This window comes from Neolamprologus multifasciatus, chromosome 17 (assembly GCF_963576455.1).
Source record: "Neolamprologus multifasciatus chromosome 17, fNeoMul1.2, whole genome shotgun sequence".
NCBI lineage: Eukaryota > Metazoa > Chordata > Actinopteri > Cichliformes > Cichlidae > Neolamprologus > Neolamprologus multifasciatus.
This window is the reverse complement of record NC_140455.1, coordinates 37,861,129-37,888,696: the sequence shown is the minus strand read 5'-3', so window position 1 is coordinate 37,888,696 and position 27,568 is coordinate 37,861,129. Positions and strand designations below refer to the sequence as shown.

General features: G+C 42.3%; 2 protein-coding genes and 1 long non-coding RNA gene across 11 annotated transcripts in view; 1 reads left to right on the top strand and 2 right to left on the bottom strand.

Moving 5' to 3' along the window:
* The window catches only part of csnk1g2b (casein kinase 1, gamma 2b), a 36,354-nt gene extending 20,014 nt beyond the window's left edge, over positions 1 to 16,340 (bottom strand). For 4 of the 8 annotated variants that reach the window (XM_085136898.1, XM_085136905.1, XM_085136904.1 and 1 more), the window contains exons 1-2: positions 16,204 to 16,340; positions 12,759 to 13,533 (exon numbers count right to left, since the gene is read on the bottom strand). In XM_085136898.1, the coding sequence (XP_084993024.1) occupies positions 12,759 to 12,986 (228 nt within the window). In that variant the 5' untranslated portion in view covers positions 12,987 to 13,533; positions 16,204 to 16,340. The other 4 variants (XM_085136903.1, XM_085136900.1, XM_085136901.1 and 1 more) reach the window with 4 other exon arrangements.
* Positions 15,430 to 18,170, top strand: LOC146499850 (uncharacterized). The gene is made up of 3 exons (XR_014870051.1): positions 15,430 to 15,537; positions 17,577 to 17,785; positions 17,897 to 18,170. It is a non-coding gene; the product is annotated as an uncharacterized LOC146499850 (long non-coding RNA).
* Positions 17,601 to 27,549, bottom strand: dmbx2 (diencephalon/mesencephalon homeobox 2). 2 transcript variants are annotated; one of them, XM_085136912.1, is made up of 4 exons: positions 19,605 to 27,549; positions 18,820 to 18,992; positions 18,209 to 18,384; positions 17,601 to 18,086 (listed from the first exon to the last, which is right to left on the bottom strand). In XM_085136912.1, the coding sequence occupies exons 2-4, from the start codon at positions 18,983 to 18,985 to the stop codon at positions 17,601 to 17,603; spliced, it is 828 nt and encodes a 275-aa protein (XP_084993038.1). In that variant the 5' UTR covers positions 18,986 to 18,992; positions 19,605 to 27,549. The 2 variants fall into 2 exon arrangements, with proteins under 2 accessions (XP_084993038.1, XP_084993037.1); XM_085136911.1 differs by having other exon boundaries at positions 18,820 to 27,549.
* Between the last annotated feature and the right edge of the window lie 19 nt (positions 27,550 to 27,568).

The window sequence follows — 27,568 nt, the reverse complement described above, 5'->3', positions numbered from 1 at the left end:
AATTTACAGAAAATGTTAAATTTTTGTGATTTATATCGTTATCAGGACGATGGATGTCTTATATCGGGATATGAGAGTTTGGTCATATCGCACAGCCCTATGTAAAACAATTCAGGGACTTTTTAAACTCCCTACACCATAAAAGTGTGAATTTTACCCCAAGGGAGCAATGTTTGTGAGGAACAACCTCGCGTGCATTTTTATGATTGCACTGCCTTGCAATTAACTTAAATACCTATCGTACCACGTTTTACTTATTTTAATGCCAAACAGAACTTTAATTAAGTTTCAGGTCACACTTGAGGGACGTGAGAGGATAAAGAGCAGTTCCAGCTGGTGTACAACAGGCTTTTGTGATGACATGGCTGATAATCAACACGCCAGGACATAATGTTCATTATATCACAAGCTCCAGCTTTGCAACCTAAAATGTAATCTGATTAACCCCACTCTCATGATGACAAGGGCATTATAGACAAACGTGAAGGGGATAGAACAAACACACCCAACTTAATTCCTCTCCTTAATCTTCAATAGCTGTGCCACAGCCTTTGTTAAAACCCAAGTTTTAGTGCTTGGTGTTCTGGCTTTACGTGCCTAAAGTTTTGTAGCTTTCTGTGTGTTAAGTCAGCTACTCTACATACAAAAATATGAAAATTCCCTAAACTTTATTGAGCCCAGCAACTTCACTTTGATCAACTTGTTTCCCATGGGCATCTAATTCCAAAGCACTTCTATTTTAAATTATATAAACTGAAAGCTGAAAGGCTGTCAAGCTCCCACATTCGCTCCATTAGGCCTTTATCAAATCAGGAGCATCGTCTACTTCTGGTGCCCTGCAAGAACGTAGGAGTGTGAACACAAAGTATGAACCATGTTGTGAGGGACTTTACATCCTTTTATGATAAATGGCTGTCAGGGCTATAAATACATCCTGTGGCTTTTGTTTAAGGTGCTTTCAGAAGACGGTTTAGCGGAGGTGGTTTTAAAAAAACAAAACAAAACATAAGGGCATTGACCAACCTTGCTATAGTGTTGCCTGTGTGCTAAAATGCCACCCACATAGGTCCTGGTTTAATCAAGGTGCCTAATTGTGGGGAAAACAAAAACAGCTGTGATCAGTGTTATATAGCTAGTTGGCTTTTTCCCTCTCTGATCCACTGGATTTATTTGGTAATGTTATGTGTTTTGCAGTGTGCAACTTCTGCAAACAGCTGAGAAAGCTAGCATTTAAGCAGTCTTTAGGAATACATATGCAGGCTTCCTGAAGGACATTCAATTGTCTGCCTTTTGCTCTTTGTCAACATGATCCAACACTAGGGCTGGGCTATATCATACCGTTCACGGTAATACCGGTGTAATGTTGGGCAACGATAAGAAAATGAAATATCGCGATAGAATATGGGTAAAACGCGCATGCGCAGTGCCTTTGTTTACATACGCACATGGCTGCAACGCAGAATGAGAAGAGCGAAAGTGGATCGTTAAATGAAACAGATGAACCTGAACTGGTTTGTAAAAATGCTGCAGCTTCACTGGTGTGGAACTGGTTTAGCTTTCGTCCGTCAGATACACAACAAAGCACTATTTTTGGTAGCGCATGCTAGCGGGCCGTCGTTATTACCGTGTTGTTTGGAAAATACAGCACACTTAAAATCAATCCTTTGATTTTTCTGAAAATCGACAGAGTCCCTTATAATCCTGTGTGCCTTATGTATGAACTCTGGTTGTGTTTACTGACCTCAAAACGATTTTATGTGCACGGCGCTCGAAAATCTGTCAAATGTTTCAGTACGACTTTGCTAAGCTACGAAGCCGCACCGCTCGATGGATTGTCGGAGCATTACGGCTATCGTAGGCGGAGCCTCGCAGAGTGATACGTACTGTGCTTCAACATAATATTACCGTATTGTGTGTGTATAACCTCTTTTTAAGTTCTGTGGATATTATACATGGTTATGCTGAGTATATGTTGACCGGTTTCCACTGGAAATGCCTTTTGGTTAAACTGTCAGCGAGGAATTTGCATTTGCACTGTTACATTTTTATATTTATTTTAATGCACTTAAAACAGCTGCTTGTTTAAGTGAAAATACATTGATGTTTTTTTTTTTTTGCACTAATAAAGTTGAGGAGTTGTAAAGTATTTTGTCTACTGTCAATTATATCATCAGTTATATCGTTATCGCAAATTTTCAAATGTATATCGTGATAAATATTTTTGGTCGCCCTGCTCTATCCAACACTACTCTGCACATAATGATGGTGATTTTATTAAAAATATTTCAGATCTGGATTCATCACTCCATAAATCTGTGTCGTCTGATTTTATTCACTCATTTCTGAGGAGGTTTCAGTGAACAGTAAATGGAACAATGGGGGCAGATCCTGTGTCAGTCTTTCTTAGAGACATGACTGCACATCTACGGTAGTTCTTTTAAGCCTGGCAGTTCTTTTGTCCTCCATTTGTCGAGTTTCATGAAAATTATTTAGAACCCATTACACATGATGCTGTGATATGATATGATATGATATGATATGCCAAGTTTACGGCTAACAGGTCTTTGGGTATCACCTTGCTGGTGGAAAACCGCTGGATTGTAGATTCAACTAAATAAATAGGAACAATTATGTGTTGTTGTGACAGGCTTGTAGTAACAAAGTGTCCAGTGATTCATAGATCAGTGTTAAGTAATTTAACAAAAATAAATATTCTCAGATACAAACAATCATTCAGTGTCCTTAGAAAAAAACTTTGAAAGGCCTCCAGAAAGACTGAAGAGCACTTTTAAGCAAGCCTGGCTCCTTAGAAGCAAAATATGAAGAAATGAGGGGTGGCTCAAGACTTTTGCACAGTGTACAAATGTAAACATAGTATATTAATAAGCACATGGAAAACTCTTCTTTGAAAAAGAACTATACGCATAGTTTTCTAGAACATATGATGATGGGATAAGCCTTTGGCTGATCTCAGAGTCATCACATACATATTTTTCTGCAATTCTTCAAAGAAAAAAAAATGTACAGAAAAGCACAGAACTAGTGTACATGCGAGAGAGTAGAAACTGAGGAGGCAATAAAAAGGAGTGGAAGCCTGAGGGAGAAGACGTGACTGCTCTGGGAGGTGGAGCGGGTCTCTCACACATGTCAGGCCATGTCAGGGAGGAGAGGGAGAGAATATATTAAATATATAAATAAGGGGCAAAAACAGATGGCACCAACCCGCAGGACCCTTTAAAACAGCTTACAATAGGAAACAGAGGCTTATGGCAGCTTTACGTACTTAAGAGTCATCTCTATTCCCAGCAGATGGGCTAAGCTATGGTTGTGTGAATGACCAGGGCCGAGCTACAAATGACTGATGTAACATCTCTGTATATGACAAGGATTCTTCTCAGCTTCCTGCACAAATCAGATTTTTTTCTTTTCAAATCTGCTTCCTGGGCTTACTGTGCATGCTCAGAATGGGAGCTACCCTGTAGCGTGACTGGGCAGGGCAAAAGCACTATGGCGGAAGGAATACAATAGTAGGTTTTCATTGTCTTAAATGTATACTCAGCTGATCCACAGATTGAAAAGGGTCCTTCACCCCACCCACCCACACACCAACACCCCTGTACACACTCTATCTATATTATATATGAGGACCAAGGAACCCACATTAGAAGTGACACCAGAATTTAAAGACAGAGCCCCCAAACAGCCCTTCAGGTTTACTGGACTCACGTGGCATACAGACTCTGCGACAGCTCGGACCACAATTCATATTCCAAGTCTAGCAAAATAACAGAAGTTCACACCAATATTTGCCTGTCAGACCAGCAGCAGTTTTCTGCTCTAGATTCTTTCTGATGGGTTAATGGTCAGGTGATGGGGACATTTTGTGTGCTTAAAAGGGCACAAAGGTGCTATGCTATCTTTAGTGGAGTAACAAAATACAGGGCTTTATTAGGCACATTCCTAAAGTTAGAACAAAAGAAAGACTTAATATACAGAAAACAGTCAGTTTTAGTGTCTTACTCTTACTGGCCACTCAAAGTGCTTCAGGACCTTGGCCTAGTTGAACCCCAGGAAACTGAACCCTGAGCTTCTGATTAATCAATGGCCAGCTCTGTGGGATCAGAACACATGGGCCAGGCCTTTCCTCCCCCCACACATCAGGGAGCCTTGGCACCATTGACCCAGCTGCCAACTCAACAACTGTTCATCAGTGGACCACGTTAAATTAATAATCACAGCATACTGGAAGCACCCTAAAGGTGTTAGCAGTGTTGTTTCATTTATCTGTCCCTGATTGTAGTTCTCCTGGCTGACTGGTGTACTGTGTGTGTGTGTGTGTGTTAAAAAGGCCGCACAATAGTTTGCTGCTGACATTACATCTAAGCTGTTAAATTTATGATACCAAACCCTAAATAAAGAATAAGTCAACTAACCCAGAGCTGTAGATTGTGACAGCTTTATCTCTTACTGACAAACCAAATCCTTATAAACAACTTCACAAGCAACAAATAGGAGTAGATTTTCCAAAAGCATGACAGCCATTCAGACACAACACTGAAGCAGCTTCATTATAGGCTGTCTTCAGTCTAACTACTGAAGACACACTAAAATGGGCAAGATGGGAACTGAAACAGCTATAAATGACTACTAGCTGCAGCTCAACACTAAAAAGGTTACAGACTTGTTGATATCAACACAAAAACATCCCTTAGAGCCTCAAATCCAGCAGCTACAACAGCCTGCGAATGGCACAGTTTAAATGTTACATGCCATTTGAAGGATGACCCTTAAGGGCAAAACACTTAAAGCTTGTACAAATATATAATTATCAGCAATCAGTTGCTGGTTTCTGCATTATAACTTTTCATGGACTCCAAAGACTTGTAGACAGAGCAGACCATCAGCACCACACAAAGTCCTTTTCCTGGGATTAACCATCTGCATATGATGTCATCTGGGCTAAATCTGATCTCCATTTCCACACAGCCGAGAAACATCAGTTCTGGCCTCAGGGACTGGGTAAAGTAACAACCACCAGATTACAGCAGAATAAAATAAAATTATAGCTGAAATCACCAAAAAAGACAGTAAGTTGTTTTGGTTGCACGTGTAGCATCAACTTACAATAAATTTAGATTTAAAATAAATATTTGTAACCACATTAATTTTGAAGACCAGTTATATGGTGTTAAACAATTATTTTTACAGCTGACATATTCAGCTGCAAAGACGCATCATGTCATATTAATTAAATAAAAGAGATTGCGCCTTGACCCCCGTGAACAATATCATACACTTAAAATTGACTGATGAAGCAACAGCTGCACGGATGTAATGTAATTCATAAATAAATATCTGTTTTTCAGCCACGATGACATTGCATATGTATGCCTATGTCCAGGGACCAGACCCAGCATTATGCATAAGGCTCAGAATAGCTGCTGACCTTTGCTTGGCTCCCAGTAAACCATTTCAAAATATGAAACTGACAATGTGACTCATCTCATCTTAGAGGAACACAAATGTCAACAGAGTGCATCTTTACTTCCAAGCCATCACACTCACTTTACTTGTGCTAATGGATCACCGTAGGCCTCAGACAAATGGCTGAGGTGTGCTTAGATTCTCTCAATTCAAGCTAGAGGTTAGAAGGTGGTTTTAAGAAGTCAGCGGTGTTCGAGGGCAACAGCTGGCCGGTGGCCAGCTCTTCTCCTGTTTCAGCTCAAATTTAACATGCCCAGATGGAATCATCAGCTGTTTCCCAAAACCGAGTGCAGGAATCAGGAAGTGCTGGGATCAGCCAGCTTTAGACATTCATTTCATCCCAAAGAATCTTCTTCCTTAGAAAGATTTTTTTTTTTTTTTTTAAATGTAAGAGGTGAAGAAGAACATTACGGACAAGGACAAGAAACACTTCTTTATGCACACGAGTACAGTAAAGGAGTGGTGGCCTCTGACCCATGTACACTATATTCCAACTGAATTACTGCCTGTGTTAAGGAGTGGCTCTGTGACAGGTGTGGCACAGCTGAATGAATTGAGAAACACAACCATGTAATGTTATTATCAAGACTCAAGATGACCTTAGCAGGAATTAGTGTTCAACATCTATTATTATCAGGCTTTGAGGTGGTTATAAGATGCCATTTACTGCAACCATAAACTGCTTTCCCTAATTTTATATTACGGTTATGGCTTATAGCTTCTGACAATTCTTTGCGCATTTAAAACACGTCAAAGTCAGCCACTACAGACAGAGCAGGAAAAACATATTACGCAGTGATCTACACAGTCATGGGTTGTTCCACTGACATGAACCTTAATAGGAAGTCTCCTTTGTCTTTTACGGGACCGAGTCATGGCCAAAGTTTGATACGCTGAATTGCATAGCCTTGTTTGTTTAACTCTGAAACTGTAGCCACAAGTTGTGTAAATAAAGGCTAGCTAGAATTTCAGCTGATCATTGTTTATAACATCTTAAAAACACACACACACACACACACACACACACAGCTGACGTGTGTGTAACAGTGCAATGCAAAACAGAAAACAATCAGCAGTCCTTGTATTTTATTTACACTTATATTTTAATTCCCTGATATGACAAAATTTTTCAATAGATTTAAAGAGCCTGTAGTTTCATTTCAAAGCTGACAAGCTTAACTACAGTCAACATGACAAAAAATGACTCAGTGTCCCTCTCCTAATCATTTGCCCTAGATCCTGTTAAGCCCCAACAATACGGCGGCATATCTGAATTTCCTACATGGCATCGAGCAGCTTTAACTCTGAACTCGAGCTTTGCCCCCTTCTCTTGCAAAGCAAACTCTCAGAAATAGACCGACCTGAGGTCAGTCTGGCTCTAGGTCTTTTCAAATGACCATCATCTGATTCTGGTTTGGTTATTTTGGCTCTTGTTTACCCCCTCAATTACAATCCTGTAAAGAAAGTCAAGGCAGAGCGGTGAAGCATGCATTCACGGCAGTGACCAAAAAGGAGCAAAATGTGAGAAACTGGTGATGATTGAACATTGCATGTAATTTGGCGATGGACTCTCGAGTGTAACTCCTGAAACAGCTGAATGGAAAATGTGACTAGTGCTTTGGTTTGAACCAGGATGTGCACTTAGAAGCTACAATTACACAGCACTCACTGCTCCACAGGCACACACGCCCATACACCATATTCAAACCTATTTTTTATGCTGTCACGATTTTGCAGTGTCAGTGTTTTATGTACTTCTATAAAAAACACCAACATTTAAGACACAGACATTCCTGTGCAGCTTTTATGCCTGTGACAAAATCTTGACAAACATCAAATGTGAGTCTGCATGAATGCACTGTGTTGCTGCCGGCTACCGATTCATTAGAGCAGGGGTGGGCAACTCCAGGCCTCGAGGGCCGGTGTCCCTGCAGGTTTTAGATGTGTCCTTGAACCAACACAGCCGATTTAAATGGCTAAATTAGCTCCTGCAGTTCTCCAGAGGCCTGGTAATGAACTAATCGTGTGATTCAGGTGTGTTGACCCAAGGTGAGATCTAAAACCTGCAGGACACCGGCCCTCGAGGCCTGGAATTGCCCACCCCTGAATTAGAGGATTAGCTAGCTGACTAAAGGTAGGCTTTTACATACTGTTGACATCCAAGGATCTTTTAACTCAGTCTGCCCAGCATGCACTCTAGAGAGCCAAAGCTAAAGCGTCAAGATGTCACTTGAATTCCTGACAAACATGCTGATAGAGCTTTTGTTCCTTCAAAGTTTTTCGACAACTGCCTCATGGCGAGCTGGTGTAAGCTGCTGAACTAGACCGCAATGAGAGCTGCTTATCATGATTCAGTGGGAGGCAGACAAGAGAGTTGGATCCAACCCCTCAGATTTCCATCACGACTGACCCAGCACTGTGACTGGCTTCACTCAGATACACTGCCTCACTCATATGCCTCTGCACCGGTGACTCAGCCACAGAACATAAAAGAGTCAACCGGAGACAATCATCTGTTCACCAAACATGATTTCAAACTTGGATTTGAAAAGAAAAAAAAAGGAGTAAGGTATATAATCGACCATGCTATAGTTGGACCTTCACAGAGCATGCTAGGCATGGTCATTTTCAAACAGACAAGTTCTTTAATAGATCAAATATTTTGTGAGACTATTTGTTGTACTACAATCTCTACATCCTGGAGTTTACCAGCACTTGTATGTAAACTACCACCCCTATTACATTCTGTAACACACAAAGAACACATTTATTACCCAACAAAAACAGAACAACACCTCGACAAACAGATATCAGACCGATGAATTATATGTGGTATGCTGATATTAAATATTACTCCATAAATGTGAGAAATGCACAATATTAAAGTCTGTTAAAACCACAAAATAAATAACTAAAATATTTCACAGCGAGTATCAGATAGTATTTATGCTTAAAATGGTCATCCCTTGTAGTTACCAGTGTATACTGGTCCTCACTGGAAGCAAAACATTTAGTGAAATATGTAAAGTAACATTAAATGACTTTTTTTTTTCTAACAGAGTGAACATCTGCTCGGTATTATCAGTGCCTCAGCCACATACAAATAGATACGAGCTTTCGTTTGTACTTGGCTGTCTAGCAGCCTGAACATACTGCAGTCCCAACAACCATGCTGCTTCTCACTCCGTTTGTCCTTGTATAAGTTACTTAGTGGAAAGGAAGGAAGCAGTGACACTCCAAATTTGCCATCCATAAACAAAAATAAATAAATAAAGTATAATAAAACACTCTAGCGCTGATGGGGGAACTGCAGATTTACCACAGATTAAGGTTGTTTTTTGCTGCTATTTGACTCAGACTAAGCTACCTAATAAGGCTGTCTAAAACTTGCATAATGCACTCAGCTAGATCGTTTCCCTAAATAACAATATGCACTCTGTCTTTTTGCACAGTGAAAAAAAAAAAACAGAGCATTTTTTTTTTTTTTTTTTTTTTTTTTTTAAGCGCCACAATAGCTTTACAGTGTTTCTTGATAGGCATCGTGTTCAAGTGTAAAAGGCAGAGACATCAGAAAAGCACATGCACCAATCAGACATTTTGTACTTTATCCAACTTGTATATTTGACTATAACTAGCCCTAGTTTATAAATTCCTATGGTGTCTTTCTATTCCTCAAAACAAATGTTGTTTCCCCCCCCCCCCGCCCCCCCCCGCCCCCCCACATCTGAAATGTGTCTGTCTTTAACAAGCACCGTCTACATAAAATACTCCTCTGCATGCACGTGGCTGGCACACAATGCACAGTAGGATGCTGTGTTTACTGTGTTCATCTCCCTAGATGGCCATCCAACATCAGCCCCCTCTCACTGAGCTATAGGGAGGCTTTGGCTGTACAATAAGTATCAGCACCACACTACTTATTACTCTCCTCCTGCGTTCAGGAGATATTACAGACATTTGTCATAGCTAAAGGTAGTCATGACCACAAAGAGGAGACTTCATTTATTTGATTCATTACTGGCAATACCAGTTCTGAAGGAGGAAAGTATCACAGGCCATTCCTATCTGTCGATAAACAACCAGCTACATCAAAAGGGATTAGAATTAAAACCAAACTGCAAAGATTGTAACTCAAAGGTCCGTTCAAAGTGGACTGGTAGACATGCTAACAAAAATGTACGCAAAAACTAAGGGAAGTGGTTGAGAGGGGGTTGAAGACCTCTCGAAAAACAATTAACTACAGATGGTGAGACAGAGCGAGTGCTACATCAAGACAGCAGTATTAAAATGAAAATCTGTAAAATGCCTCATGGATAGAAAGGATTAGACGAAAACGTTCTGATGGAGATGACGTGTCACTTTACCCTCTCAGTAAAGCCTGATATGTGGCTAGTGTGTACAGTAAGCCACAACAGCAAGCAGACATTTAATGGTTTTGTTTCTTTAAGACTCTGGGATCTCCCCTTGGGAGTGAAGCCTGCAGTGTACTTACAGCAGCGTCTGTACAGTCCTGCCTCCAACACGTAGGCACTTGCCAGTGTGAGAAAGCACCCAGCTGAACCAAAGACTGACCTACTGTGTGTCCACAAGGCCTGCCAACAAAGACGACCTTTCAGCACTTAGCAGCTTCTCTCTGCAGCAACGTTTAAAGCAATTCTCGATCCACTGCCAGAGGATCAAGTGCACAGGCCTTTCATACCATACCAACTCTATCTCTGTCTCTGCTATTAAGTGGAAAAGCAGGGTGAGACTGACATTCACCTTTTTACTTTGATTCACAGAGGTGCCACCAAAATACCCAGCCAAACACAGCATTCAGCAAACAACAGCACCAGCCAAAGACTCACTAATCATTACATGCCATCCTTCAGAGCTTAGCATTTAAAATTGGTTGTTACAACAAAGCAGATTAAAAACTACTTTCGTCAACCAGATTACATTTGTTATCCCAAGAAAATAGTTTTATTAGTTTCTTGGTAAAACAACAATCTTCACTCGACCGGGCATAAAGAAATTTATATTACAGACTCTCCCTCTGTCTTTGTTTTCTCATCTGCTCATTACTGTATATCAGAGTTTCTCCAAGAGATGTTGTCCAAAATGCACCATTAAATCAGGCTCTAGTCTATAATAGACCTGCAAGGAGTACTTAGCAAAGCAGAATAAGCACACTTTAATCTTTTTTTCATGCCATTCAAATGCAAAAAAAATTCTACTTTTTTTTAAACACATATTTAGTAACATTTGTGTTACTAAGTCAGATGCTCAGTAAACAAGCAGCATGAGAACATCTGATATGTTTCATGTGACATTTATATACTAAACAATTAGTGAACTGTTTGAAAACTGACTGACAGATTCATACATGTAACAAACAGCATGTTTTCTGTTTTTGTAATTTTTACAGTGATCAATGAAATCCGTGAGAAAACGACAATATACAACTCATGTCAAACTTATATTCATAGATAACAGGACTGTTATTTGTTTTAGTCTGCCAGGAAATGCTCAGCAACAGCCTCTGACAAATCAGATACCCTACTTGACAGGCAGTGACACTCACGGGGTTACCCCGGAGAGCTGTGAGATCAGGGACAGACAGAAACAAGTGGACGGGGAACTATCTGCAGTCTGGGTGAAGGGAGAAGCCTTCTTCATGTCAACGCCAGTAATGCCCAGAGCTGTGCCAGCTGTTAAGTGTCCTGACCCATCCTGGCTCTACTATTAGGGTATTCCCATCTCTGGGAAAAAACCTAAGATGCCGTAAAACAGCAGTGTGTGTGTGTTTTATTTTTTTATGTATTCACTGAGTTTTCTTTCCTGTGTCTGTCCTTTCTTCTATACCCATACGTACACAACCTGCCAACAAACTCACCCAAAGCTACACATGTGCAAACACAAAACATCAATTGTAATTTTACTGTTACATGTTGCTGTTTTTCTGTCTTTCTAAAATATCAGATAAATAAAAGCCCAGTAATAACACTGATGCTGAAAATGTACGCCTACAAAAGATAACGATAGTGAACCTGAAAGGAAGCAACAGAAGTCATCATTTTAACTCTAAAAACAACATGAAAATACACATCAACAACAAAACAAAAAAAGTCCTTAATAACCCCGAGTCTACAGAGTCAAGTCAGGTCTGATGAGCCCTTTGGCAGACTTCACCCTGTTGTTATTTTACAGTCGGAGATGTTGGGTCCAGTGGCCACGAGATCCACGTAGTGGTGTTACAGCCCTAATGCCAGATCCAGATATAGCTGGACACCATGGGGATAAAAATACCCAAACAGATGGGAGGGTTCACAGGCAGAGGGGGAGAGGCACCAAGCACAATTAAAGACTTCAGACAAGAGGAGGACTGCAATTACAGCTGTTTGCTAACCTCTGCCTTCTAGTGGTTAGCACAACCTTTAGTTAATACCCATTCAGAGATAACGACCTCCCTCAGAGACAGAAATGTTGACGTTAATCATATATAAATCCTATTCCTAGCCCCCACAGCTTCAGTATTAACACCTACCTAGAATGTTAGTTAGACCTCTTCTTCTAAACTGACCAAATTTCAGGGGAAAAACAGATTTCAAACATCAAAGTGGTACAAGTAGCAACAAATTTATGGTGAAGAGAAAAGTTGAAGTGCTGAGGAAATGGCTGAGCTGTCACAGGCTGCCCCAGAATCAAGCAATCAGAAAACAAACAGGCCTTGACATTTCATGTGGTTTTCACAGTCTGTTTGAAAGCTACTAAACCAGTGCTGCCGGGGGAAAATAAAACACTGTTCATGCTGACACAAAGCAAGTACACTACTGACTGAGCTTAAGGCCTGTGTGGGATTATTTAATAAGAGCCTACAAATGAATTAACATTATTCTAATGACGAAGAAATTGGTGAAAGGGAAGAAAGTGTAAAAATGATCTTTACAAGAATTGCTACTGTGCATGAAGTGACAAAGGTTACTAAAGAAACAAACAAACACTGAAATGCACTTAAGAAAAATGTTCTTTCAGTCGCAGTTTCTTCACCTCATCCAGAGGACAGCTGACTCAAAAGCATACAAGAGCAGGTCGTGGGAAAAGGGCCCCGTCTGATTGTTCTTATTTACTTCCTGTGTATCTCACTCTCAAACAGTCAAGTGCACAATGAAACTGGGCTGTAATTAAGATAATAACTTTTCACAATAGAGATTTATCAGAATAAGTTATTTGAGGACACCTGGAACAGTAGGTTTTTGTCTTCAATTTCAAGAGATAGTTCAAGAGATACTTACCAACTTAATGGCCACATATTCGTTAGTATAGAGATTTTTTCCCAGCCGCAGTTCTCCAAAGTTTCCACAGCCAATTTTTTTACCCACGCGGAAGTTTGGACCAACCATAAGAACTCCAGAATTGCTCCCTGTACTCCTGCCCCCATGTCCAGTCCTGCTGCTTGTTGTCTTAGACATCTTTTTCCCTTCCTCTGTCTCTCCCTTGCCCCCTCTCTTGTCAAAATCCATAAGCTTGTGATACCCTGGCCTCTCCACGGTTATTTTCCAGCCATGCAAACCATAGAAACTCCAATGACAATGGAGACTGTTTTAGGGAGGGGGAGGGAGACGCCTCACAGGACAGAGGAAAGGTGTTGCTGTTAAAATGCGAAGCGGTTCAGAAGACACTTAAATGAGCCAAAACTGCAGCCAAATGGACCCGTGTGCCTATTGGACAGCTTTTTCCCTTTTTCTTCGTTTACCAGAGGGGCTTCTTTGTTGTGCGTTTCTCCACTCCAGTCTCAGAGCATCATGTCCCCGCCTGACAAATAGGCAGGTGATGTTAGGATGTGTCCAAAGACACACATGCAACACTAGTCATAAAAAAGCACTCAGAAACGCAACTACTGCATCCACAAGGCCACTTGGGAACATCTCCTGGAGTGCCTCATTCCTTCTGGTCAGCCTTCAGTGACACTTTGGACGCTCTCCATGATGCAGGGCCACAGCTTAGCGGGCAACCCGGAATTACACTGACAGCAGGAACAAACAGTCAGGGGTGATGTTGGTTTGTTATCTGAAAAAGAAAAACATGGCCAGAAATCAGTCCGTAGGTTGTGATGTATTTTGGTATTGTCTCGACTAAGAGCCCAGGCCATCATTTACACACAACCCAATCATTACTCACGCTTACAACAGAAATTAGCTTGTTTGGAGATGGACAATTTGGACTGTAATTGCAGAAATAAAAGCTCTACAATGGCAGGTACCTGCCATAACTTTACAAACCATCTACAAAACAATTTAAAATGGTAAAAATGCTGGTAAATTTAGCAAATTAATCACAACTTGTTCCAGCAACACTTGGGCCTTTATAAAATTAACATTTTCGTCAGGGAAAAAAAACAAACGAACTCAAGCCTTTTGCATGAGTATCACATTATATCTACAGTGGCTGTTCCTTACTACGGCTGAAATGAGATATTTATGCAGACTGACGCTAAGCAAATTCAATAAAGGAATCAATATGAGGAGAACTGTTGACCTCAGACATAAGAAATTACAGATAAAATATTCTAAAAGAAACCATGTAACAATGTGCTGTGTGTTTATAATGAAGACCAACATAGCTAATACTGCTAAATAACCATCTTGTTGTCGTCTTTCACAACCACACGCAGGCGTCTCTGCACAGAGCCACTCCGTCATGTCCATGATCTAAGATGTTGCTGAAGAGAGCAGGTAATGCAGGCGCTAGCTTGGGGCAGCTACTCTTTCCTATGGAAAGGCACTTACACAGATCAATGACTGCTGTAATGCTTCATCTAATCACAACATTTGCATCACTGGACAACATTATTGGAAAGATTCAGAAACAGTCTAGTCCACAGCTAACTCAGCTGTGTCTGACCATCACAAGATAAAAAACAGTATCATCAGATAGAAGTTTGCTAGGGATGAGCGAGTAATTTTTTCTGTTTAAATACGTCTTTACTACAAAGTGACTCTGGCCAATGCAGAATTCATTCCAAAGACTACAATGAGAAAAACAAAGCACTATATTACATATATACCTAGGTTGCTTTGCATATGGTGACACTTACTACAGGAATTGTGGCGAAACTAGCCTTGCCGGTCACGAGATAAGATGAACACTATGTGACGGAGTAAAACTTATCAGCTTGTGCATGCCAAAAGATGACAGCAGCTCCTGGAATGGTAGAGTGCATTATGTGAGGCACTTCATTTTCCAAGCTGCCCGAGGTCAATACACTATCCACACATTTAAAATAAAAACATGATGTAAGGACATTGGGCAAGTATGGGAATATTTCTGAAAAACACCAATGACCTCAGTATCTTGCTGTCTTGGTTAACTTTCCGTAGGCTGCCCATGTTTTCAGTCTGTCCCATTTAAGGAAGTGGTGCATTGTTTTTCCCATGGCAGCTATTTGACATAATTATCGAGTTGTTAAAACATACAAAGCGAACAGCGACATATTTCACGTATTGAGAATGTATTTGGAAGCACAAAGACAGTCCATTTATGAATGATCCCCCTCCAAAAGAAACCTCCCTAAGCCAGATAATGTCCCTAAGGCCAGTTTCATAAAGCTAACTAGCAATAACACTAGCAGGACCGTTTCAAACCGTGTAAATACGAACACAACCAACAGAAAATACCCCAAAATGCAAATGAGCAGCGGTAACCAAACCGGAATGGCAAATTTTCCCTCGTCACTTACCTTCCTTTTTTAGCTTAGGTTAATGATAGCTAGTTGCTAAGTTGCTACTGTCTTAACAGCTGTCATTTAGCGTTAGTTTCGGACAACCCAAAGACTCGCTTTCTATACTTGTTAGCCGATTTGTTTCTCCATAAAGAACGATAAATGGAAAACGCCGTTTTAAAAAAGTGAATGCCGTCGGTATGAGCTTTAAGAAAGGCTCTGTAACATTACACTTGCTGGCTCGGCGGGCAAGGCCAGATACTCTGAAGCTATCGTAGCGCTGGCTAGGAAGCCCGAGTTAGCTTGACATCCTTCAGTCGTAGCTAGCTTGACTATTTAATTAAGAATTAACGGTAAGTGAATGTAAACATTTAATTTCAAGTTGTAGTTAAGCCAACATGTCACACAGTTGAATTAAGCTAACCTAGCTCGTACCTGCCAAAAACACCGATCCTTGGCCCAACGTCTGCTTTAAAAAAAAAAAAAAAAAAAAAAAAAAAAAGGACAGCCGACGATGTAACGCTAGCCAATTTGTTAACAACACAGTATCACAACAACACGGGCTACGTGTTAGCAAACACATTCAAATTAAATAAGTCGAAGTCTTACAGAGAATCAAATATTCATTGACTGACATTTCCTGAGCTACATATACGTGGCTAGTTAGTAAATGCTTAATAACCGAAACATAACGTCCCAAGCGAGGCTGTTACAAATATTATCGACTGAAAAAAATACTATAATATAACTATATTAATATATATATCTTTGAGTCACCTCAGAATGTCGCTTTTATGATAGTTCAGATAACAGCTACAGCCATTACCCGGACCACTGCCGGGCAACTCCTTAATCCTAAACAAGCGAATGCACACCAACGGCAGCCCGGGATCTCTTACCGCTTAGCTCTCAAGCTAGTCATTTAGCAAGCTAGCACACCAGGCACGTTAATAAACTGCGTTGCGGCGTTTTGAAAAACAGCCGCTGGGAATGAAGCGCTGTCACGGAAGAATCGTTACCTTTAAATGTTAGCTATCGAAACGCAGTCGAAGTCATGGTTCTGCGTTCGTCGCTATCTTCCTCGTCTGGCGCCTCTTGTCCTCAAGTTGCTATGATTTCACTGTTGTCTCTTTAAGCCTCCCTTAACTGCACAGCGTCACCCGGGCTCACGCCACACGGCGCTACGCTGGAAAACCGGCGCAACCGCTTTGGTGAATAACCAGAAACATCAGGCGATCGTAGCTCCCCGACTACGTGCTCCAGACTAGACCGGTTGCTTTTGATTGACACATTTGCACCACCGGTAAAACTGAAACTAACATGCTGCAAGTGTAGAGCTGCTCTACTACTACCGTCCTTTTAGAAAGTACTAGTACTGATACTACACTGTAATTTACAGTGTAGTACTAACCCTTTTACAGTCTGTAAAAATACTCCTTTACAGATAAACAGGGAGCATATAGTTGAAGCATGCATTAGGTTGTAAAAGTCCGTTGTAGCAATAACGCAATGGTAATAATAATAATGATAATTGGTACTAATTATTGTTATTAATAATTAATTCATGTCAAACATCACTTAGATTTTAAAATATTTTAATGAAAAAAAGACAAATATACAATTTTACTAACTGTATGTACAATTTACGACAGTTTACAATAATTACAACATATTTCCTGAATTATGGGATAATTTACATGTAAGTGACTGAAACTGTCTAGTAAAGGTAGTGGAGGGAAAAGTGCTGAAAATCTTGGATCAGAAGTTAAAAGTTACATAAAATCCTCACAGTACAAATACCTCAACGTGAGCTGGTATTTGTACTTGCTTCTTTTTTTTTAAACCACTGGAAATATCAGAGTTTTAGCTTCATTTCCAAAATGTCTGAGTAGGTTCTCAGTCACCCAGGCCATTGTAGTCTAAGGTGCTTGGAAAGAAAAGCGACTGGACTTCTTTAAGTTTCTTGAAGATGTTTCACCTCTCAGCCGTGAAGCTTCTTTAGTTCAGAAAGAACTTAAAGAAGTCCAGTCGCTTTTCTTTCCAAGCTAGTTCCACTGTTTTCCCGGCTATGGTCTATACCATAATCCTTTCTTGAAAGAGAACTCTGAGTCTACAATAAATAATAGAAAGAGCAGGTGCCAGTGATTTTATTTAACATTTCTATGCTTCAGTGCTCAGTTACAAAATGACTTTTCCCAAATGCTTTTGCTATTTTTTTTAATTGTCTACCCCTAATCCTAGTACTTAGCAGTGTAACAAGCTATATAGCACTGAGCAGATTAGGAAAAATGAACTGTGAAAGTACAGAGTGTTACATCCGTTTATGCAGACAGGTGAAACTCACAGAATATAAACGTATACTTTCAGCAGCTGTCAGGTTTGTCTCTCACAGGACTGCTTCAGGTGTCCACATCACTTACAGCCCCAGATGCGGATGCTGCACTGCTTTACTAGAGCAAGGAGGCTGAAGGGAGACGCTACAGTTTTTTGTAAGTGACAATGTAGGAATCCCGAGGGTGGAGCTGTGCTGCTGTATGATGGGCCAGAACACCGGAGGGAAGGCGAGCTCAGTGGACAGCACTCCTACAACTGGCTGGTGAGGTGTGTGACTGTAACACTCTCCTGCCATGAAGGGGAAAAGCGGAGGAGAGGGAAGTCGTAGGGGGCACTGTGAGGTGTCAGAGTCTAAATCCCTGCTTTTGGTCACATCAGGAGGAGGAAGAGGCGCCGGTGGGATGCTCCTGTCACCGCATGATAAGGTGATGTCCTGTTTGTCTCTAGCCTTGATGTCCTCGTGTCCTGCTTTGCTGTGATGTGGAGCTTCCTCCAGACTCTGGTCTCTGGACAGAGGGGAGCATCGTTGACCTTTACGAAACTTTGCCCTCCTGTTCTTGAACCACACCTGGATGAGGAAGACAGGACGACCGATGCGCCACAAATAAGTGGTGTTTTAACACTATTAAAGCTTAATGCAGTCAAAGTTAAACATGCATTTTTATTTTAAGATTATACTTGAGGTCTCACCTGAATGCGAGCCTCGGGCAGGTTTATACAAACAGCCAGCCTCTCTCTCATGCCAACATCTGGGTACTGCGTCTGCTGGAAGGCTTTCTCCAGAGCCTGCAGCTGCGACACCGTGAATGCAGTGCGGCTGCGGCGCTGCTTCTGCTGGTTGCCATAGCGAGCCTCGAGGATGAGCTCTGGCAGGAAGAAAATGGGAGCAGCACATCACTTCAGGCAAGTTTTCAGCAACTTACAGAGGATCAACAAAAATGTCAACAATATCAAAAGGACAACGACAGTCACTTAAGCTAGGAATAATTCTTAAGCACCATGTTTAAATGGGTCACTGTGAGTCTGGGATGGAATTCACTGTGTTTTCTGTTCTGGACAAACATCTTTTTCTCACACTGTACAAGTATTTAAAAAATAGCACTATAAAATATACTTATATTGATGTTTTTGTAAATATTACATTATAAAGATTACATTATAATCATTGATGCAGCAACGAGACTGCTTCCCTGAGGCTCAATATCGATCATAAGTAGTTATTGATATATGCTGTGCTGTAAAAGATGAATGTACATTGTGAGAAAAAGAAAAAGGTAATCCCACCGTGGTGACTGACCCACCTGCCAGCCTCTCCGCCACAGTGAGTGTGTGCACTGTGGGACCTGCTGCAGAGTATGCGTGGTACTGCTCCGCCATCTGGTGGCGCAGGTCCACCAGCATGGAGTTAACTCCGTGGAAGGGGTACACGCCGCCGCTGGACGTCCCGCAGAAATTCAAGGAGTTCATGCTGAACCTGAAGAAACAGAGAGACTTCATTACCTTCAAGATTGTGCGTTTTTTCCCCTTTACTGTGGTATCGATACAATAACTGCCCACCGAAGCGAAGTTAAGGTTAATCGAAAATCCAGAGTTTAAGTCTCCACATCGCCGCCAAACGAATTAACTACTAATTAAATGGGAACACGGTGACACTTGTCTTATTATAAATCAATAAAAGACCATTTTTATTGTAATCAAATCTGAGAGAGAATGAGCATAAACTCTATTGATATAAACGCCACTGATTTCTCTGAAATGACGTCATTATTTACGCTGATGTAACAGAATCTGAAGTTCTGGGCGTAAACGGGTCAAAGTAGATAAAACGGTATAATTGCCTCTTTCGATAATAGTGATATCAATGTGAACGGATCCAGGATCACGTCTGCACTCGTGGGTTATCATTTCTGCTTCTGCTTTAGAGCTATTTCTGTTTTGACTGCCGTTTAACTCGCAGTTTAGAGCTCAAAAGTCTTAGCTCGTAAATTCAGTGATATCATCACGCAGACAGGAAGCTAAACTAGAATAGTAAGCTGCTATCCGGGTTAAGACGTTATTCAAATCTCCTCCTTTCTTTTATTTTTACCTGATATCCAAAGCAGAACCGTGAGATCCAGCTCCAAGTGCGTCTTTACGCACGCACACAGGTCGGCCAGTAAACGGTAGTCCAGTTTTTTTAGTCCAATTTGGGCCTTATATCCTCGCAGAGCAGCGCTCTTTGTCGTGGCATGGGCTTAATTCTCCCAAACCATTCTCACCCACGGCTATTTAAGAAGCGTTTACCCAGGCTCCCCTCAGCCATTAGCCAATAGAAAGAAAGGTATTAGCCGGGATTAGGTGGGATGAGGGGAGAGAGGGGGGATGCGAGGAGCTCAAGTTTTTGAAACTATTGAACTTGAGAGATTTATGCCAAGGATCTCCCTATAAGAGCGCGTTTCATTCCCTCCCTTTAAAACAATTAAAACAATGTGGTCGGCTAATCTCCGAGGCAGGGCAGATTAAAATAACAGCCTTTGATTGTCCTCTCCTTCTCGGCCCCTCTTTCTCCCATACCGCTGGTTTTGACAGTCTCCCCCTCGGAGGGGGTTTTCTCTAAGGGTTTGTTTTGCTAACAGGGACCATATTTTGCCTATGAACTGTCACAATGTGAAGTTAATCTGAACCCCACTCTGCGAGAACAATTTATAAGCTCCAGCTGAGCTAAATTAGAAGTCCTCTCAGGGACACAAGACCAAATCAAGGACTGCATCAAATCACCAGCAAGAATAAAGTCCTCCAGCACCAAATGACCAGTGTGGAGCCAGAATACTTTCACCGCCATCACTTCTGGTGGACTTTTTTAAAACCTAGTTTAACTGCAAACACTTTGAAGTTTTTCCACTTTTGTTTTCAGCTCACGGTGTCTCATTTGGACTCTCGAGGCTTAGAAAGAAGACACGCTGATGCTCATTTCTGCAAAGAACTCATAAAACAATATTTCTGAGACTTCAGTTCTGGCAAAGCTCCAAAAACACTGGATGCCTTCATGTCCCAGAATGCATCTCTTTGGTGTCTTCATCACACTTTATCTGCATCCCTGTTCTTTCACCTCCAGCTTATAATCAGGTTTTCTGTCACAAGTTTGTCATTTCAAACCAAACTGGACAGTTTTATGAGACAACACCTCATTAGGAAACTTCACAACAGCATATCAGAGTCTGACCTAACAGTTTAGTACGGGAGAAGACTTTTCAGACCTGTTTGTATCGGTGTAACAAAAATCCAGGTTTCTCCGTATACTCACACTCCAATGACCAAGAAAAAGAAAAAGGAAGATATTTCTTTTGTTTTAAAGCCCAAAATGCAAAATTCATCTCTACAAAACAAACTACAGTCTTTATTCTTGGATTGAAAACAACTTTAACAATGAGTAAAATGAGGAAACCTCATCAGACGAGATCTTCTTCCAGGTTAAACAGAGATTTAACGGTGCTGAAAGAGTTAATAGAGTTTATCCCTTAAACCTATTCCACAGTAAAGTGGACAGATACAGCGAGGCTAATAAGTCTGTGTTTTCAGCAATGACTGTGTGGATACTTGATGCTTGATGCAGAAGAGTTTAGAAATGAAGCAAAGACCTGCATCAAACATGTTTTGATGGCAAAACAAGTCCAAAAATCGATTGTAGGTGAGGACATTTCTCACATTTATATTGATACTCAGCAATAAAACACCTGAGCTGCCCCCCTGCTGGTCCCATGCTGTGTACTTGAGGGTTGACCACGGTTCACTTCGCTTGTTTCCCATTCAAACACAATCCACTGCTTAGACTTCCAAAATATGTGAAAATGTTTGTGCTCCTCTCTTCCCTGTTTTTTCTCTCTTCTCCTTTCACTGTTCTTGGCTGTCAGGCTATATTAGTGTCCGATAGAAATAAGTCATTTAGAAGAGGCTCTGTCAGCCAGCCCCTCAGCCCCACTAAAAGCTCCAGGATTAGGTCCCGGAGGCCTTTGTCTCCACAGCCCGCAGGATTAGGGGAGATTTACTGCGAGGAGAGAAAAAAAGTAGTTATTTCATGGCACTTTCATGATGAAACCTGGCCAAAGCTGTGTTGGCTGGGGGGATTAGAGGCACACAAAGAGTGTGCTTGTGTGTGACCCTCCCCATCCCAGAGCAGCCACCACTGACTCACTCACGAGCCCCCCTCGCTTGCAAACCCGCCCCCACTCCGGTTCATTTCCCCCTTCTGCGGGCCGGCAGGGCTCGTCCGGGTTCACCACCTACCCATCGACACAAGCGAGGCGCTTCATTTAGCGTCTTTAAACTCTCAACACCCAGCGACCTTTAACCGACGCTGTCGCCGTATTTCATGTGTTTATGTGTTTGAGAGAGGGTGCCGTCCCATCACCGAGGTAAGAACTGGTTTTGCCTCGAGGACCGAGTGCAGAGGTAAATGAGAAGTTAGTGGATTTCAGCCCCTCCTGTAGTGTTTAAGACCACTTAAGAGGAGTTATCCTGCTCTTAGAGGATCCACTTACACATGCGTGGATTACGGCGAATAGAAGACAAAAGGCCGAGTCACAGCACTGACAACAGCCTCACCGCCGAGCAGGTGTTATGCAGGTTTAATAACTTGTCACATAGCAGAGGGAATTACTGGGACCCTGCCGCTCCGCTCAAAATAAGAAAATGATGGTGTGAACGGTTTACAGTTTCCATCCTGCTCGGTGTCACCAAACATGAAGTTAGTGCTCGTACATACTTCACACGCTGCTTCAAACACAGCAGGCTGTGTGTTAGTCAGGGGATAAGTCAGTTCAGACAAAGCTAATGAGTCAGCCTTTACTAGGAGGTGTTAATGGTAGCGGTTAATATTCGCTTTAGAAATCATTAACAGGAACAACTTTTTGGGTGTGGAGAAAATGACATAATCCAGGTTTAAAGCCAAGAATGTTCAAAGAGAAAAACTTATGAATATAACTTAAAGTTCAAAATGTGGCTCCTTCACCAGTGAGAGTGCCGTCTCATCAGGACTGGTCCTCCAAACCAGCTGTGAGGTCCCAAGTCCTGTTTTTAACTTGTGCATCTTAGTGGAGTTTAGGGGGGAAACCTGTGAGCCTCCCACTGACAAACTGTCAAATATTTTGCAGAAAAAAACAAAACTAGAGTAAATGATCGATTTTAGGCGTGCGCTCGCCTCCTGTTTGTTTTGGTTTTGGAGCCGTGCTTTTCTTCTTCTTCTGCTTCTTTTTATTTGGTCAGTAAGATGTTAATGCCTCCTGTTTAACAGATGTTTTATATAGTGACCCAGTCTTTCTTTAATTACTTATCAATAGTGCTAATTTGTATTGACAAGGGCCTGTCAGGACGGGACCTTTGTAGTTGTCAGTTATCTTAAAGGACGGCCCCCTCGGACACCGAATGGATCGATTGGCACGCAAAGTACAATTGGGAGGCCTTTTGAAGGGGGGGGCAAGAGTCCGGGAGCATGTGTGCAGAAGAAGGGAGAGCGGGCAGAGGATCTAAAGACTTCTGCGCAACACTCGGGGGAATCGATAGGGCCCGCTGGCCTTTGACCTGAGGGGGGACTGGGAGAGCGGCGGCGGCGGGTCGGTCCTCTTAAGTCCCTGTGAGTGCCAGGATCACGCTGAGGCCTGACACCGACTATGACACTCGGGGCTTAGAGTGACATTGACCTGGCTGCAAACACACAAAAAGCTCAAATACACACACTGCGGCTCAGAAAAGGCAGTGAGGAGATGAGTTATGACAGCTACAAGCAAACTTTCACACACACTAAGAAATCCAGGAGACCTGAATAACTTCTCTTTACAACAATTAAAGTGTAATTCGAGTCCCGTTATCTTACTGTGATGTCCTCTGCAGCCCCTGGGAGCGCGGTAATAAGCAGCCACACCAGCTGATCAATAAGAGGGGTTCAGTAAAGATCAGTCTCCTAATTGGAGCTATAGATTAAAGACAGGCAGGGAGGGACGGGCAGCTGTGTGTGTCCCCGGGGTCAAGGGCACCCGCAGCATGCTACACAGGGGAGCAGGGGTGAAGTCAGACCAACAGAGGGGAAGCTGAGTGGGTCTTAAACCTAGTGACAATAAAATCTGTGTAAATAGTGATTTTGCTGCACTTTTAAAGGAGTTTGAGGCCAATGAGGAGCGAATACTTTACACAGGCAACTGCTGCTAAAGTCCAGAGAGTGAGTGCTATGAGCTGATGGAGGAACAGGAGGAGCAGCTTGTGTAGACCATTTATGAAGTTTTAATGTAGTCTAGGACAGGGATGTCAAACAGAAGGCTCGTGAGCCAGAAGTGGCCCAGTAAAGACTCCAATCCGGCCTCCTCGAAGGCTTTGAGAAATACGAAGGAAGGCATCGATTTGGAGTTTTTAACTGTATTTTTTTATAGGTTTTACAGCTGCCATGGCAATAAATATGATACCAAAGTAGTTAAGTGTAAAAGCCAGGTATTTGAACTAGGGATGCACCGATACCGATACTGGTATCGGGTATCGGGGCCGATACTGTAAAATGCGTGTGTACTCATACTCGTAAAAGTTGACCGATACCAACTTATTTCATTAATCAGAGGGTGGCTTGTCATTTCTGTTGTAGTTTTTTAGATTGGCCACTAGGGGGACATCCCGCGCTAAACAGGCACAGGGTTAGGCGAGTGAGACTGGCTGCTCCAGATAAAAAAGAGAAACTGGAGGCTGCTGTAGCTAGGCTAAACAAAATGTCAGCAGTGTGGAACAGCCAACTTTAACTCAGGTTTTGGAAAAGCGATGAAAAATGTCAAGAGAAAATCCACGGGCAGTGTGTGTGTGTGGTAGAAGTATCGGTTTTTGTACTCAGATCCAAGTATTGGTATCGTATCGGTTTGAAAAAATTGGTATCGTTGCATCCCTAATTTGAACTATTTACAATCGAAAGTTTTTTGGTGGTTCCACGGTGAAAGCAAAAAATTAAATAAATGAAAAATCAGCATATTAATAAAAACCTTGTGTTTTATAAATACAAGGCAGCCTCAGCAATGAAAAACACAGATGTGCTGTTGAAACTTTTGTTCTTGTATTGAGACATCTCAGGGATTCGATGCTGAGTTAAAGGTCTTGCACTGGTCTGGTCCATGATGTGAAAAGATTTTGACATCCCTGCTCCAAAGCCTCCATGTTTCCTCTTCTTCCCCCGAGGTCAGTCTTTTCCATTTAACCATCCACCCTCCTTTTTTCTCTGTGTTGCCAGTATTCAATTCAATTCAATTCAATTTTATTTATATAGCGCCAAATCACAACAAATGTCACCTCAAGGCGCTTCATAGATACAGAGAAAAGCCAAACAATCATATGACCCCCTATGAGCAGCACTTTGGCGACAGTGGGAAGGAAAAACTCCCTTTTAACAGGAAGAAACCTCCAGCAGAACCAGGCTCAGGGAGGGGCGGGGCCATCTGCTGCGACCGGTTGGGGTGAGAGAAGGAAGACAGGATAAAGACATGCTGTGGAAGAGAGACAGAGGTTAATAACAGATATGATTCAATACAGAGAGGTCTGTTAATACATAGTGAGTGAGAAAGGTGACTGGAAAGGAAAAACTCAATGCATCATGGGAATCCCCCGGCAGCCTACGTCTATTGCAGCATAACTAAGGGAGGATTCAGGGTCACCTGGTCCAGCCCTAACTATATGCTTTAGCAAAAAGGAAAGTTTGAAGCCTAATCTTGAAAGTAGAGATAGTGTCTGTCTCCTGAATCCAAACTGGAAGCTGGTTCCACAGAAGAGGGGCCTGAAAACTGAAGGCTCTCCCTCTCATTCTACTTTTAAATACTCTAGGAACAACAAGTAGGCCTGCAGAGCGAGAGCGAAGTGCTCTAATAGAGTATGTTTGGGATCTTTGTCACTAATATTTTTGAAGTTCTGATTTGTGCATCTAACCAAACGAGACGTCCGAGTGTCTCAGTTTTTGTACGATGATGAAAATTATCACAATTTTCAGCCTACGAGCATTTGGCTCCAGGTTGCACCGTGGAAGCAAAGGTCCACGAGAAAAGCTGCAGCAGCTCAATAATTTATTGTTAACGACTTATCGATTACAGACTCGATAAACTCCAACGTCAGTTTTAAGTCCATCCACGATGTGGGCAGTAAAGTGTTCCTTTGCTCCTCTCAGAGATAAGCAGCCCGTCTCTCAGCATGTGGTCACTTTTGGGGTCCCGGCCTGCAGCTTCCCCCTCCTCCCACCACCACCAGTCAAAGGTGATCACGGGGGACAGAGAAAGAGAGGCACTGATCGAATTTGATAATGAAGACGACCCCTCTAAGCTGCTTTGCTCCACATGTTCGAAATCTCTGGAACACTCAATAAACACTAGGAAGGCCCCTCCCTGTCACTGGAACATTGTGTAGGTATTGATCCCTGCTAACTGGCTCTTTTAATACCTGGGGTCCGTGGCCCGGCCTGGGGAAATGCATACTGACATGTGACGGGAGGAGCTTAATAGGCAAACGCACTGAAGAAAGGATGGGCCTCACAGTTTAGCATTTCTCTCTTATCTTTTTTTTTTTACGATTTACACATCTGCTGGAGAGAGGAGAGTTTAAACCGGCTGCACCTGCTGTTTTAAAGGGACATATAGCCTGCAAGAGGCCCGGGCCTGTCCCGAGAAAAAGCTGTCACACTGTCAAAAAGCATTTGTGCAGCTGCGGTGGAAGAAGTCCTCTGATCTGAACAACGGCAGAGACCCACGGCGAGATAAAAGTCCCAAGAATTCAGCAAGAATCTGCAAAATCTAAAGTTTGAGCACTTACCGTGCACACAAACAGCTCCTGTGTGACGGATCCAAGTGGAAGTGGCCCCTCGCTGTTTGAACTCATTTTAACAACTTTGCTGCAAACTTTAAGCAGGAAACTTTCCTCTTTCCTGGGGCGATCGTGGCTCAAGAGTTGGGAGTTCGCCTTGTAATCGGAAGCTTGCAGTCTCGGTCGTTGTGTCCTTGGGCAAGACACTTCACGTTGCCTACTGGTGGTGGTCAGATGGCGCCAGTGTCCGGCAGTCTCACCTCTGTCAGTGCGCCCCAGGGCAGCTGTGGCTACAATGTAGCTGCCATCACCAGTGTGTGAATGTGTAAAGTGCTTTAGGGTCCTTAGGGACTAGTAAAGCGATATACACATACATTTACCATTGTTTTTAAATTCTTTTCAGCAGCTCGAGAGCTCATAGAAATGATTTTTTTCTTCCCTGTCTGTCGAGCTCAGTTAAATCAAGCTTAAAATGAGACATTGCTCAAGCGCACAATAATGAAAACATCCTGTATCACACTTTAAAGTCCCCTTTATGGAAAAAATACAGGATTGAGAATATTAATTGGAAGTTTAAGCTTTGCTGCACTGAAAGGTGTGTGTGTTCAGTTTAACACTAAATAGTGATGTCACACGTGGTTCAACCGGATACTTAAACCAGTGCGACGCGTGAGGCCTGACAATAGATCTTCTGTGATGCAGGAGCCACCTCTGGTTGGACTAAAGGGGAGAGGAACCTCGCAAAACTTCTTTAGGCCACAAATCCTGTGGAGGTCTGACTGTTACTCAGAGAACAGCGCTTCTAGTTCACAGAGGGGTTCTTCTACATAACAGCATTAAAAGAAATAAGAGGAATCACAGGTGTCACACTCAATTCAACAGCAACAGAAGTTTCACAAGTCTCATCTTCACATGAACTGACTCCTAAAAGTAAGCTTAAGTAACTTTTATATTTTTAGGACACTAAGTTTAATTTTTGTTCCACCACCCCGATGCTGGCTCCGCCTCCTGAAACACTCAGCTGCTGGAAACTGGTCGAGGTGACTCGATGACATCGTTTCTGTCCAGACGTCAGCTGCACAGAGTTCCCGCCAGCGTCCCGCTCTACCACATTCCCTGGGTGTCCCGACTGGGAATTTCACTGGATTCATTTTGCTTGGTGACGTGGGTGGGTTACGATGACAGGAGCATTAGGAAAAGACAGCACAGGATTCCTGACGGGCAGGTGTACGGGTGCGTATGGAGCCAGAAACCAGAGCAACA

Bases quoted from the DNA above. Each gene is read 5' to 3' on its own strand.
- dmbx2 (XM_085136911.1), bottom strand. From the start codon at position 19,015: ATGAAGTCTCTCTGTTTCTTCAGGTTCAGCATGAACTCCTTGAATTTC. The intron at 18,385-18,819 runs GTGGGTCAGTCA...TCTTCCTGCCAG, and splicing joins TGTGGCGGAGAGGCTGGCAG to AGCTCATCCTCGAGGCTCGC. The intron at 18,087-18,208 runs GTGAGACCTCAA...TTCCTCATCCAG, and splicing joins TGCCCGAGGCTCGCATTCAG to GTGTGGTTCAAGAACAGGAG.